The 13,785-nt window shown below is 50.8% G+C and overlaps 4 protein-coding genes across 4 annotated transcripts; 2 read left to right on the top strand and 2 right to left on the bottom strand.

Moving 5' to 3' along the window:
• Positions 1-303: 303 nt before the first annotated feature.
• VTN00DRAFT_6503 (uncharacterized protein) lies at positions 304-1,417 on the bottom strand (the record flags this gene model as incomplete). Its single annotated transcript, XM_069433147.1, has 3 exons — positions 304-477; positions 541-894; positions 1,052-1,417. The coding sequence occupies 3 exons, from the start codon at positions 1,415-1,417 to the stop codon at positions 304-306; spliced, it is 894 nt and encodes a 297-aa protein (XP_069288935.1).
• Positions 1,418-1,918: 501 nt separating this feature from the next.
• VTN00DRAFT_6502 (uncharacterized protein) lies at positions 1,919-2,245 on the top strand (the record flags this gene model as incomplete). The annotated part of the gene is made up of 2 exons (XM_069433146.1): positions 1,919-2,134; positions 2,195-2,245. The coding sequence occupies 2 exons, from the start codon at positions 1,919-1,921 to the stop codon at positions 2,243-2,245; spliced, it is 267 nt and encodes an 88-aa protein (XP_069288934.1).
• A 943-nt stretch (positions 2,246-3,188) lies between these two features.
• On the top strand, positions 3,189-4,513 carry VTN00DRAFT_6501 (uncharacterized protein; the record flags this gene model as incomplete). Its single annotated transcript, XM_069433145.1, has 3 exons — positions 3,189-3,353; positions 3,430-3,908; positions 3,982-4,513. The coding sequence occupies 3 exons, from the start codon at positions 3,189-3,191 to the stop codon at positions 4,511-4,513; spliced, it is 1,176 nt and encodes a 391-aa protein (XP_069288933.1).
• A 780-nt stretch (positions 4,514-5,293) lies between these two features.
• On the bottom strand, positions 5,294-13,233 carry VTN00DRAFT_6500 (uncharacterized protein; the record flags this gene model as incomplete). The annotated part of the gene is made up of 12 exons (XM_069433144.1): positions 5,294-5,363; positions 5,419-5,642; positions 5,701-5,746; positions 5,808-5,894; positions 5,960-6,064; positions 6,128-6,278; positions 8,129-8,728; positions 10,501-11,639; positions 11,699-11,789; positions 11,848-11,982; positions 12,034-12,293; positions 12,368-13,233. The coding sequence occupies 12 exons, from the start codon at positions 13,231-13,233 to the stop codon at positions 5,294-5,296; spliced, it is 3,774 nt and encodes a 1,257-aa protein (XP_069288932.1).
• Between the last annotated feature and the right edge of the window lie 552 nt (positions 13,234-13,785).

The following is a 13,785-nucleotide window of genomic DNA, read 5'->3' as shown; positions in this document are numbered from 1 at the left end:
TTTTTATGGCTATTGTCCACATGTACATGTACTGGCATGTGTGATATGACAAGGGCAAATCTTTCTATCCCCAGTTGATACAGCTGCGCACCTCCTGACTGACAAGCAGTCAGTCCAATACCAATACCATACTGCTACCTGCCTACCTACGCTACTTGCACATACTATTTATTTACATAAATGTCAGGTGAACTTGACAGCGAGTGCTGAAAAAAAAATAAGTAAAATAAACTATCACATTTATCTATGTTCTGTATTGTATTGTATTCTCAGGTGCTTACATTGTGCGCTATATGTACATCTTTATTTGTATTTACTGACCATTTCGAGAATTGCATCCGTGACCTCAGCTGGGCTAGTCGCGTTCAGGTAGTGCCCACCGCCCTGGACGGGGATGAGTTTCGCTTCCTTGGAGGAGGTGAAGAGCTTGATCTGCTCGGCGGGAACGGTTTGACCGTATGGAGCGTCTTCAGTTCCCTGTGTGTCATTTCGTTAGCATGCTTCCAAAGAGCAGGCATGGAAGAGTGGGCAAAGACTCACCTGCAACCAGTACACAGGACACTTGATATCCGGCAACCGGAGCAGAAGCCCATCCCGTTCCAGCAGACAGATCGACGCCATCCGGACCTTCCGCCTGCCCTCATCGCCCCGATATACATCCCTGACAGTGGACTTCCAGAACTCAACCGTCTCCGGTGTCACTGCGTTTCCGAACCCGAGGGTCGCAACGAGACCGCACCAGACGTCATCGATCACGAAGTCGGGCGTCGGGGTGGCAGAGGTCCAGCTCTGGAGGAAGGGCGTGATGATCGGGAAGGGATCCCAGCAACCCTTGGTGCGGGAGTCGGCGGATTCGCTATCCATGGACGTTCCCAGCGGCAGAAGACCAAGGATCTATTGCAACGAAGCACAAAAAGGAGTTTGTGTCAGCACAGGCAGGGGAAGTATTTATCATATTACTGCCTTATGTCATATCTCGCAACCAAATTGATTTTTTCTTTCTGTTGTAACCCCCCCTCCGAGCAGACAGATAATAATGACAACGACATACCCGGTTCGGCGCCAACAGAGCCATGCGGAGAACGATCCATCCACCCTGGCTGGTTCCCAGGGCAAAGGCCTTCTCGATTCCCAGCTTATCCATGACCTGCAAGGCCATGGTGGCGGTGTCCCAGTAGGTGAAATGCTCGGCCGCGGTGCTGGTGGCTCCGTGGCCCAGCGGCTCGATGGCGAGGAGATTCACGGCATCGGTGAGCTTGGTGTTGCTGAACTGGTCGCGGTACAGCGAAACGGTCGTACACATGGAATTGATCAGAACGACGGTCGGCTTCGAGGCATCGTAGCTGTCACCGGAAAGGGCGTAACCGGCCTTGATGCCGCCCAGGTGGGGGACCTCGATCGTCTTGGTGGCGGCCATGCTTTATTTGTGCAAGGGAAAGGGAAGATGGAAGAATTCAAACAGTGAGTGTCACAGTATGTCTACGGAATGGAACTCTCTGCATCGAAAGTGAGACGTGAGCGGGAGCTTAAAGCTCCTCTGACCTCAACACCGTGGCCACAACGCCGATCTGATGCTTCATCACTAAGTAGGCATATTCTCCGCCTGTCTCGCCGGTGGGCCCTGAGCAGCGTTGTCTGTGAGGCTGCTGGATCATCCCCCACCCCTAAGCTCTGCACGTGGAAAGATGGGACATGACTCGGGCTTGAACAGAATCATTAACGTCACGACTAGTACGCATAGTCGTATACGAGGTCACCTGCTGGACCGAGGTCCAGGAGAACAAGCCGAGCACTGAACCCTGAGATGCATACCAAACAAGGCTAAAAGTGAAGAACCGGATCGGCGGGCCACGCCATACCTCATGATACCGGCATGGCTTGAGTCACTTGGCAACGTGCGGACTTCAGGAGCCCCTGGATGGTGGATCCTGAGGGTCGGTTTGGACGGTTTCCGTCCCGAACCGGCCTGTTCGAGATCGATGATTTGCGGGATCAGAAGATCGACCGCATCTTGCGGCAGCCACGCAACTCTATCAGACCAAGTTCCACGGTCTTCTGTGTGTCAGCCAGGAAGTTCCCAACAATAACGTGGCATTCTCCTCTGAAGGACTGGTTACAGACTGTCCAGGTAACTGTATGTGCAGACATAAGGTTGGGATGTGAAACAGAGATATGTGTGGTTGGAACGGTATAGGCGCCTTTGACGCGCGGATCTGGATCGGCCGCTGCCGTCACTATGGAGTAGTCTACTATCTGAGCACCGTCATTCGCACCAGAGGGGTGTCTAGAACCTGACCAGCCCTCGGGACGTTCTAGAAAACCTAACGCACAATACGTGCTATCTTTTCTTCCGACATTGCTAGCCAAAATACGTCTACCCTCCGTCCCAGAGGGCAGCGAACATGCGGCATGCATCTTTGATGCCACTGCCGCGTCAGTTGGCTAGCCAGCTACAATCTATGTATATGATTCCGGAGTATGTCTTGGACATGTTCTTCTTTCTGTTGTACCGACACGTGTTTGCCCGCAAGTTGGACCTGGGGTACCTGGGTGCATCATTGAGGGCCCCTTAACCCAATTCGATTCAACCAAAGTGCCATAAGTTTTGTTTGAACATTCCATAACAGCCTTTGCACAGACAATTATCCCAGCTGCTTCTATTGTAGCCACTATATTTTCTTTGACAGGGAAACACTGCAGGTAGACAACACAGATTCATGAAATCGGTGTTCATGTTAACAAGCCATGGCTCGTGTCGTCTCGGGGAAGGATATTGGATCTTCTATTAAAGTTTCCTCGTATCCATCCCGCAGAGGCTCAGCAGCCCGTTAAGCGAGGTCCTGTCAGCGCACATAAACTTCCGTTTAATTGCTTCACTATACCCTGGACGGAGTCGACAGCCGAGATCATCGGGTATAGTTAGCCAATTCAGGCAAGTGGTGGAATGATCCATGGATCGAATCCACGTTTCTGACGGACGGTCTTGCACGGGGAACTGGAACGTTAAAAATAGCTATAAACCTTGTACTCCATATACTCCGTCTTGCGGCTGTCAAACCGACGGACGATGCCGGGCATTCGTGCTGCATATATAATACACCCTCTGGGATCCCGAATCTTTTTTTTTTTTTTTTGTATTTCGCCAGCCGTTTGTTTTCTCTTGCCCTTATTATGTTCTTGGTGTCAGAATGTCGAACCTGCTGGGGAAGTCAGACAATCTGCAGCCATGGTCGATAGCAACGTCGGTGTCGGTGACGGGGCTGGCCTTCGTCACCGTCTGCCTGCGTATGCTTTCTCGCTACGAGAGGAAGCAACAGTTGTGGTGGGATGATTGGATGATCATATTCTCAATGGTCCGTGTTTTCCTCTCTCTCCCTGGGTGGAAACGGCAACAATCGTTGCTAATCTGCTGTTTTCGCAAGACAGTAGGGATGGAATATTCTCGTCTTGGGATTCATTCTTGGGATGGTCAAGTATGGAATGGGCCTCCACGCGAATACGATCCCGCTCGAGAACGTCGTCATGATCGCGAAGCTCCTCGTTGCTGCTGAGATCCTCTACGTATACAACTTGGTCTGGACGAAGATCAGCTTTCTGCTGATGTACTACCGCATCTTCCGTGTGCCCTACTTCAAGAAATGGGCGTACATCATCGGCACCTTCGTCGTCTTGTGGGTGATCACGATCATGTTCGCTTTCATCTTCATCTGCGTTCCCGTCGAAAAGCTCTGGTATCCCCAGCTGCCTGGTCATTGCATCAACCAGGTAGGAACGTGGATCGCCAATGCCGCCTCGACCATTCTCACCGACCTGGCCATCTTGATTCTACCCATTCCGCAGGTGTGGAAGCTGCAGTTGGCCAGAGGACAGAAGATCGCGCTGACCTTTGCCTTCTGCCTTGGTTTCTTGTATGCTTCCTCTCTTCTTACCAAGTTGTAAGAGTTCTTGCACGGATGACAGTATCTCTAACTACCATCGCAGCGTCGTCTTCGCGTCTGTCTACCGCTTTACCGTTCTCTTCACCTACAACGCGCTGGACTCCTCCTATACCTTAGCGCCAACGGTCGGCTGGACCGCCATTGAAATTTCCGCTGGCATCATATCTGCGTGTCTGCCAACCCTGCGTCCAGCGCTGCAATTCTTCGCACGAGCGTTCGGCATCAACGACTGCATGCCCGATCTGATCCGCAGCGGCAACCGGGGTACCAACTACTCCAAGAGCAGCCGCTCGAAGCTGGCCCCCAGCCCTGGACCCGGCACGATCGACTCGACCACGGGCCACGGTCGGTCGGAAAGCCAGCGTCGCTTCTATCGTCTGCCCGACGAGACTGGAACAGCCGGCAAGGCCGGTAGTGACCAGCTGCCCGTGGATGCCTCGTTGCGACCCGAACACGGCTGCATCTATACGACCAGTGTGCTGAGCACGAAGGGCGACTATGACCGTCTGAGCGGGGACGAGGTTCCTCTGCACGGCATTCGCGTGCAGAGAGATTTCAATCAAGCCGAGGCTTGATCGCCGGCGCTAGAGGCCCCGTATAGACCCTTTTGGTCGCTCGGGAAGTTGCATCGCTTCCCTGTAACTACTGTGTGATGGATGGACATCATGTCGGAGGTACAGGTCGGCCCGGCAAACTGACCTAGGGCTAGGGCACGCCTGACCTGCCTGCAAGATTCCTTTGACACAACAACATCTAATTATAATGACTTTGGCCCCTAATACAGACGTCGTATTTGCAGGGAATAGGTGTCTTGGCGCCTTCAAGGTTAGGGAATTTGCAGTTCTTGCTGGGCGGGAGGATACCATTCATATACCTATGTTGCTTATTTTGATTGCTCAGAGTGTGCTTTGCAATACCCAGTGATACCTTGATTTCACACAAAAGATATCCACACAGGGAGCTTCCAGTTGTTCTTTTTCTTGTAAGGAACTGCTGCCGAGATAGGTCCCCCTCATCATCCCTCTTTTTTCCAACAGTTGGAATTCACCTGGGTCGGAAGGGAAGGGGCTCTTTCTCTTTGATTCGGTTTGTTTGTTGCCAGTGGCGGGGATCGCCTTCCTTGGTCCTGTATCCCAGCATATAAGTATTATATCCCCCTCCCGGGGAGTTTCAATTCTTTAGGCATCACGAGAACAAATGAATCATTAGATTTTCATTTAACTACACCCATTCGAAGAAAATCTCTTTTCTACTATAAACAGGGACGCTGTTTCGAGCCTCAGGAACTGCGTGTGGACCATCGTGGCGATGCCCTAGAAGATGGAAGGATACCGTTCAACCATCCATGGTCCAATTCAGAGCCGGAATCTGACCACATTATTTTCATCGATCCCGCTCGTTCTGACATATCTCTCTCCGGTATAACTGGATGCAGTCTGTTAGTCACAAGATGTACATCCATGATCGCACGTGCACATACCTCCAATAGACGAGCCCCATTGCAACGTCTTTACAGCTCTCGAGAAAGACGTCTGGTACTGGACTCGTCGTCTTATCCGAACGCTGACGGAGACGCTCCTCGATCTCGTGGAAGCCTTGCGCTTCTTCCTGGGCAAACTTGAAGCACTGATGCATGGCATCGTTACAGCTAAGGCCCTTGAGACGCATCACGAGGAGCACAAGATTTTCACCCTCCTCGTCGCGCTTTTTTCGAATTTGTCAAATTTGGGCTTGGGTGATATGGCTACGTGAATGTACTTACCTCCTTGCGCATTGAGAACATATCATTGGTTCTATCATTAATTCTCCTAGCCAGCCTTAATTCGAATAGAGTCTGGTTAAACATAGTGGCAACCGCGTCGAACTCACATGTGCACCAGATAAGAGGTATGTTTCCATAAGCGCTGCATATCATCATCCAAGTCCGCCTCGCAGATATCAATACCTCTGATAAACCTATGTTGACAGTTGATATATTAGCCAGACGCCAGTTCAAAGACAAGAAAGGAGATGTGACGTACGGGATTAGGGAGATAATAGAGTAGACAGCAGCGGTATGTTCCCGAATCCGCCAATACTCCTCTACTGTCGAAGAAGTCCGGTCATCGGACATGAAAGGGTTCACACTGTCTATCGACCCCATACATTTCGAACACGTCTCTCGAATATGAGTGTCTATTTCGTCCTACCAGAGCACCGCCTTCTGCAGCTCTTGACTGAATCCTGAGAGGTCCGGTTGGTATCCTTCGCCACGCAAGACGTACGTGACATGTTCCATGCTTTCCTTTTTGTATGCTTCAGCGCCGGCGGGGTCATGTTTCAAAAAGCCACTGTCGAATACTTCAGATAATAGTTAGTCACTTTAGCTATCAGGAATGTTTTTTATCAGGTGAGTCAAAAAAAAAAAAAAACATACTGTCATCCCAATTTGAAGTACTAAGTAGACGTGCAATCTTAGCTATGATCTTGGCCGATATAGATGAGGTACTGACATACCCCTGCAACGAATTTGGCCACCGTGCAAAGCTTCTCGAACGAAGTCTCCGCACACACGACAGCCGCGAAGCGACAGAAATCATCTTTCTGAAGCTTCTTGGCACGTAATGTCATCGTCGACTCAGCTTGTTTGTCCCTGTCAGTGCGCCTACTCATTTGAAATTTTCCATATAGGTAGGGCGTATGTAACGTCGGATCCATGGATTGAATACATCATCCCGTGCCCTCTCATATAAGGGATGAAGCTTCACTTTCCATTCAGGCAACAGAGAGTACAGGTTCGGTATGGTTATATGCTGACCCTCCAAGGAATTTCGAAATTCCCGTTCCTGTCCAGGTTGGGTCAGTTCCCCCGGGAGAGGACGACAATAAAATCGATGAAGCCTTTTCTGGGACGTTCAACAGAGTCTGAGCCTGGGCCATTCTTGCCTATACGAGAAATCCCACGTGAGGTGGGTAGGTAATATCAAAGCCGCTTGATGTTTATGCTGTATGAACAACCCTGAGGATTTTGAAATAAGTATGTATTCTAAGGGTCAAGTCCCAAGGACATGAGCAAATTTATAGAGTGTCTCATCTCGTATAGGCAGTGGAAGCAGTTTAATGCGTCAGCTACGTGGACCTCATTCCGTGTCCTCTGATGGTCCATCGAAAACAAAACATTCCTACTTAAATCTAGTGATCTACCACAAATCCCATCTAGTGGGCTGCGTATTCTGGTTCCCGGCCCACTATATACGAACATTTATCGCAAATCAACATCTCGAGATCTCAGATCTTAGCACACCCAAGTGGCCCGTCCCGTAGAGGTTACTAGTTAAGTACAGTCCACTCAGATCATCTCTATATGGTTCTAGATTAACTAGCTCGTCGCCAGCCACAGATATTAGGATTCGGGGACAAGAAGGTTGATGGGTGAAAATTATGGATCCAGACCGCCCGGGCCATTGAATGCCAGCACAAAGCCGACATTGCTCCGGTCTCTTCTCTGCCCAGAGTAGTTATACTCAAATCTTAATGCTAAGGCTCTCAACTACCTACATTGAACACCCAACAAGACTGACTCTGTCACAGGTTCCGCGAGACATCGACGAAAAGAAGATCTAGATACTTATGGAGACAGATCGGAATGCAAGATCAGAGCTTAGCTACTTTCTTCGGGCACTCCGAGTCAGCATCTTTAGCAGATCGACAAGATAATGACGTGGCAGACCCAGCAAGGCACCGTATCCACTTGGATCGTATCTCGTCTCCCCTTCCCCCAAAGAAAGGCTTAAAGCTGCATAAGCATTGCCTTGTTATTATGGACTCTTTACGACAGGAGATGTTGGATCCCATAGAATTCTCCTCTTCGTCATCCTGGCCAACGACTCAGTACATACTTTTTTGCCTTTTGGAAGGTGTAAACGAACACTTAGACACTGCATCGAGAGACTAAATTTCAGCGATTGTGATACTGAACTGCTACGGCCGTAAGTCTTGCATGGTCTGGCTCTGCAGCTTTACTGTGCTTATAGGTGCAGCTGAACGCCCGGTTTGTTTTTTTTTTGTTTTTTTTTTTTTTTTAAGTCTTATCACTAAGTTTAATCCTAACCCTACCATTATTGCGGATGAGAGTCCCACAGGAGCAGCACTGCTCGAAAGGGAGGTTCTTTTTCCATCGGAATCAGAATCAGAATATCCTCCATCGTCACCATTCACACTCTCTGAACCAGAACCACTCGAAGTGCCACCACCTTTGCTGCCGCTACCACTACTAACGCTCACCCCATCCCCCACCCCAAGAAACGACTGCGTCGACAACCCATCGCCACTCGCCGCCACCTCCTCCGGCGGAAGTAGCACGTTCTCCGGAAACGGACACTCGACGCGGTCATCGCGGGCCTCGATCCCGTTCGTCATGGACACGGGCAGGTCGAAAATGGTGTAGTATTCGGCCACGTTCCAGCGGAAGGACTGGTGGATGATGGAGATGTTGTAGTCTCCTCGGGCGGATGCGCTGGCAGAATTACCGTCGCCCACAAGGCAGGCGGGCCATGTCCAAGTGGCGTGTTTGACGGTGGAGGAGGGTTCGAGGGTTAGAACGGGGCCGACGAATGGAGAAGAAGAGGAAGATGAAGTGGATGACGAGGCAGGTGTGCTGCCGTTTGAGATGGTGAGGTTGTGTACGGTCGTGTAGGATGTGAGGGAGATGGTGATGTTGTGGAGGAGCGTGGGAGAGTTGGATGGTTGTTGGGAAGGTGGCCAGGGAAGTTGGCCGTCGCCGGAGATGTCGATGGCGATTTCAAGGGTGTCTGTCGCCGGATGTTAGAATTGTTATGTGATTGACATGACTGATCTAGGGGAAGGTAGTTTAGATGGATATTATATAGATACATCTAGTATGCATATGTTATATGAATGCGATGCAACGGAAACGTATCATGATGTGAGATAAATATACAGTACATGGTGAATCATACATGAGCAGCGATCAATAATAGAAGATAGGTGTATATGTATATATATTCATCTGCTTTAGAAACAATGGAACTGCTCAGCAGAATCATTACCATCATTAGGCATCCAGAGGAGAAACTCATCAAAGAAGGGGGGAGATTGCAACTCCGCCGCGACAGGATCTCTCTCCTCTTCATGTCTCGCACGATCGATATTCCCATATAATATGGTGTCAATATTATATAGCTTAATGATGCAATGCAGCAGGATCCTTTAATTACCCTGCTGAGGCAGAACATGAAGCAACAGGGGTCAGTCAGACTCGAGACATAGGCATGAGACAGACCCCAGATCAAGGAGAGAAGATTGATTTGATCTAATCCCCATAGACAAATTTCCAGCGCTGGATATTCAGTAGGTCATACAGTTACAGACAAAGGTCCAGAAGTTAAGGCTAAAACCGAAACCAGGTGAGAACTTGTAGGTACAGTGCTTCTAACCGCTGCCTAGGTTCAACGACAGCAACTACATAAAAGTACCTTAGGTACTTAGTTACCGCCCCGTATACCACATCACATTAACCAGATCAGGTCATATGCTGAGAACCCATACTCCGATCCGGTCCTCGGGATATTGGTATGTGAGCCCGGACCAACAGACCTAGACCTAGTCGTCATTGGGTTATTATTATTGTTGGGGAATGGATCGACCGTCTCATCTCGTCTCACCGCTACATCAGGTACCTATATTGCCTACTTACAGTAATATGGGGGTTGCAATGAAGGTTAACTAGGTAACTAGGCGGCATTATATCACTTGAGCCTACCCGTAAATCAGGGCAAGGATCGGTTGGGGGGGGGGGGGGGGGGGGTACGGAGTACTGTTGAGCTGGAGCAGCAAGCTTACTGTACTCGGCGAATGAGTTATGCGGGATGTATAGAAGTTGCTTGCTTGGAATGCCCTTATTATAAGTACAAGTCTGTGAGAGATGTGTGCAATTGTCGAGTTATGTACCTAATCTATCTAGCAAGTCAGCTTAGGGCACTACAACTACATAGATAGTCCAATACTTATTCATCTATCCCGGGACCTTCTTTCTTACCACACTGGAGTCATCGGAGCTTGTATACCTACCTAATCAACATACTGTATCTCAGTAGAAGTGGTCGGAGTGGCACTGGCTCCGTCGACCACCTAGTAAAGACCGAGCAAGGCTGCCCGGTGTAAAGAGAGTCAGTTAAATCTGTTAAATAGCTAAATGCTATTAGCCCTTTCTGGCATCGTTATAAAGTACACACAGAGCATTCCCTCCCAAGAGTTTCAGCCCGTTAAACAAACAAAATGATCAAATGCAGATAGAGATACATAGAAGGCACGATTGGATAAAAAAAAAGACACCTATAGGCTCCCCAAAAATAAAAAATAGCAAACGAATCAAACAGACAACCCGCTATTTTACACCCTATCTATAAACCGTTTCGTGCCTGAATTCCATTATTACACCCCTGTAAACAGCTCGTACCGCATGATAAGAAGACAGACAAGACAGTTCAACGTATATATGAATCAGTCGACATGCCTCCAGACAAAGCCACCTCCCTTCTTATCTTCTAATAGATAATCTAACCCCACAGCGGCGGGTGGATGTACTCCGCCGCCCGATCGAGCAGATTTGGTATCGTCCACTCTCCGCTCGTGGAGCTTTCCGGGGTAGGGGGAGGCAGGGAGCCTACGCTGGGCGTCAGGGTCGACGTTGACCCAGGTGGCGGAAAGCCGCCGGCTCCAGCTGCCGCAGCGGTTGCTGCCGCGTTTGCGTTGGAGGTGTGACCCATAAAGGCGTTGTTGCCGCCAGACGTGGGAGAGCCCTGGTTGCTAAACGCGGCGTTGAGCTTCTGCAGAGCGCGGAGAGACTTGGTGAGCGGCTTGGCCCATTGAGTCTGGGTGTCTGCAGCCATGGAGACGGGGACGGAGGTGGTGGTAGCGACAGAAGCTGGGTCGAACGATGACGGTAAGTGAGTGTTTGTCATGCCGGGGATGGTATTGAAGTTGCCAGTTGTTGGAGGCGCAGTTGTTGCCATTCCCTGAGTGGGAGACGTCATGGTAGTGCTGGCTGCTGCTTCGCTCGAGTCGTAAACACCCTCTGCGCTGGCACGTTCTGCGATAATTCCCTCGAGCTGTCGCAGCAGATTCCAAACCTGCGAGTTGTTCTTGGACTCCTCGATTACGGCAAGAAGGAAAGCAGAGCTGATGGCTCGTTGGAGACTGATCCAGGAGCGCGACCCATGCGAGCTGATCGAATGCATCTCGACGTATGATTCCACTGTCTTGATGAGACTTGTGACACAGTCTTTACGCATCTGCGACGTCGCGGGGTCTTTAGCATCAGCAGTAGCCCTGAGCGCTGGCCGGCAGAGCTCAGATGTAATGTATGAGCAATGTAGCTTCAATGCAAGTCTCTCCAGGTGATCCATGGACGTAAGACAATACTTGCGTTCCCGCAGATGCGGCGTAGCATCCGTTAATATCTGCTGGATGCGCTCCTTATACGCTTGGATAGTGTTAAAGCTCATCTGAAACTGGGGGGTTAACATCCGGCCGCGCACGACCTCGAGTGTTAATGATATTATCCTACACAGGGTCTCAAAGTACGAGCGGTCGCCGGGCCTGGATGTAGGTCGATACGCAATATCCGGTTGGCTAACTGCCACCGTCGAGGGCCGATCATACGATAATGAGAAATGGCTGTCTTGCCACGCCATTGACCACCTAGACGACGTAAGTTCATGAATTTGCCTCAGCCACAGAACAGACGAATAAAATCTTACCAAACATGTCTTCTTACGTATCGCTCTGCTGGAGAAAAGCGGTTTGACTCTACGTGCAAGCCAAGTGCTATTCCCATCCGAAGGGTCATGCCTTGATGCTGTCAGCCACGGCTTCTCCGGGGACGACATCGGCGAAGGGAAATTCTCACCGAGCAACACGTAAGAAACTCCAGGATTCATATTGTACGACAGCACATTTCCTATGATTAGAAGCGTCTGTATGGCTTCGATTGTAGGTTGGGACATGAAGTTGGTCATTCGCAAGCACTGGTAAGAGCAGCAGACTGGGAGAAGTCAGGCATGATCATATACTCGCAGAGAGGATGACTACATACCATAAACCTGAGAGGTCAACTCTCTTTCCTTGCTTGGAAGATCGGACGACTGACAACCGGACGCCAAAACCGCAAAAAGCAACCCTAGATAGGCCAAGCTCACCCCGAAAGGCTTCTGTACTTGGTCGTCACCAGCTCTGTAGACACCGCCAGCTGCGGCTCGGTTTCGAAGCAAGGTATCGAGGTTTTTCTCGAACTGGTTTACGTCGGCGAGGACAGGGTATATCGTGCCTCCAATGTCTCTGTAGAAGTATAGAAACCTGTCGAACAGAACAAACGGTACAGTTAGCCATTTACATCCCCAAAATCACCAAAACGGGCGGACCTCACGAACTCTTTGCACTGCTGATCGCTAGGAAGCGCACCGCAGACCGCGCTAATATCGAACATCGACGTTTCGGAAGACCATAGATCCACGAACGGATATGTCGCGCTCTCGTTGTCCAGACCCAGTTTCGGCAGGATGCCTCCTTCAAGCAACGCTTGCGCCTGAAGGGTCCCCGACTTGTTCAGGATATAGGCCAGGATAGATCTTGAGCCTAGATGAACCGTGCCCTCGCCCAGCGTATTCGCGGTATGGATGCCCTCGCGCTCAGGGGAGACGCCCTCGGAGCGGTTGATCGCGTCGCCATTGCGTGCGCTGCTTCCAGCCGAGAGAGGAGGAGGAACGCGTCCTTCCTCAGCTTGCTCCAACCCCGTGCGCAAGCTCGAGATGGTCTGCTCCATCTCCTTCAGCTTGCTGCACACGTTCTCCCACTCCTCGCGTGGGATCGACACCCTGCCCGGCCCCCCAGGGCCACCCGTCGTCGCCTCCAGACTCGGATGGATGTTGGGGTTCCCATCGCTGCCGGTGACGCCAACATGTCCCGCTCCTCTTGCTGCGGCCCCGCCCGCGGCGTTGTCGATATACGTGTGCGAGACCGAGGCAGAGATCTGACGCTTCTTTGAGGGCCGTTCATACGAGCACAGGTCCGCGTGGTCGCGCTTGACGCAGCCGTCACAGGGCAGGTTGCGATCGCACTTGACTTTACGCGTATGGCAAGGGTAGCAGGCCTTGGGCTCGCGCGCCTTTCGCTTCGTGCGGATAATGGCGTCGACTTGCGACTGCGGCAACTCGGAGATGGGCATGGAGGTGGCGGACATGCCGGTGCCAGCCGTGGAGGGCGAGAAAGAAGTCGACTGCGGATAGGAAGACGCCATTGAAACGGACGGAAAGGTAGTGGAAAGGAAGCCTGTAGCGGGATATGCACCAAAGGAGTCGAACCGGCACGAGACGCGGTTAGACGGCCGATGAGAAGATTGTCAACTGGAGCTATTGAACAGGCGTCGGGAACGCAAACATCCTTTTGACCAGCCTACTCACTCTTCATGCTATGCGACAGCATTTCAGGGGCGCGAATGGGGTCTGCCGGACAACCAGCGACAACAGAGTCAAAGGGGGGGAGAAGTGAGTCTGTATGTTCTCCGACTTCAGGACCGGAGGAGAGGACCCGGGTAAGGTCACATGACCCTCGGAGCGGGGAGCCGGCCGGACGCAGCCCTAAGCCCTAGGGGCTTTCCTGAAGCAGCAGGGGTGGTGGCGACTGAGACCGCATAGTTACGTGCCCTAAGTTACTCATGAGTAATCTGCCATAAGAACATTATGTAATATTTTCATTAGGACGCTTTACCCCGGTTTCCGGGGTAAGCAGCCTTTTTGGAAATGCTATGATACATGCAAGCATATCTATTCATAAACGCCTCGCCAGGAAA

The sequence above is a fragment of the Thermoascus crustaceus genome, assembly GCF_041956765.1.
Source record: "Thermoascus crustaceus strain CBS 181.67 unplaced genomic scaffold VTN00scaffold_3, whole genome shotgun sequence".
Taxonomy (NCBI): domain Eukaryota; kingdom Fungi; phylum Ascomycota; class Eurotiomycetes; order Eurotiales; family Thermoascaceae; genus Thermoascus; species Thermoascus crustaceus.
The sequence above is the reverse complement of the archived record's forward strand: the minus strand, read 5'-3'. Positions and strand labels throughout refer to the sequence as shown.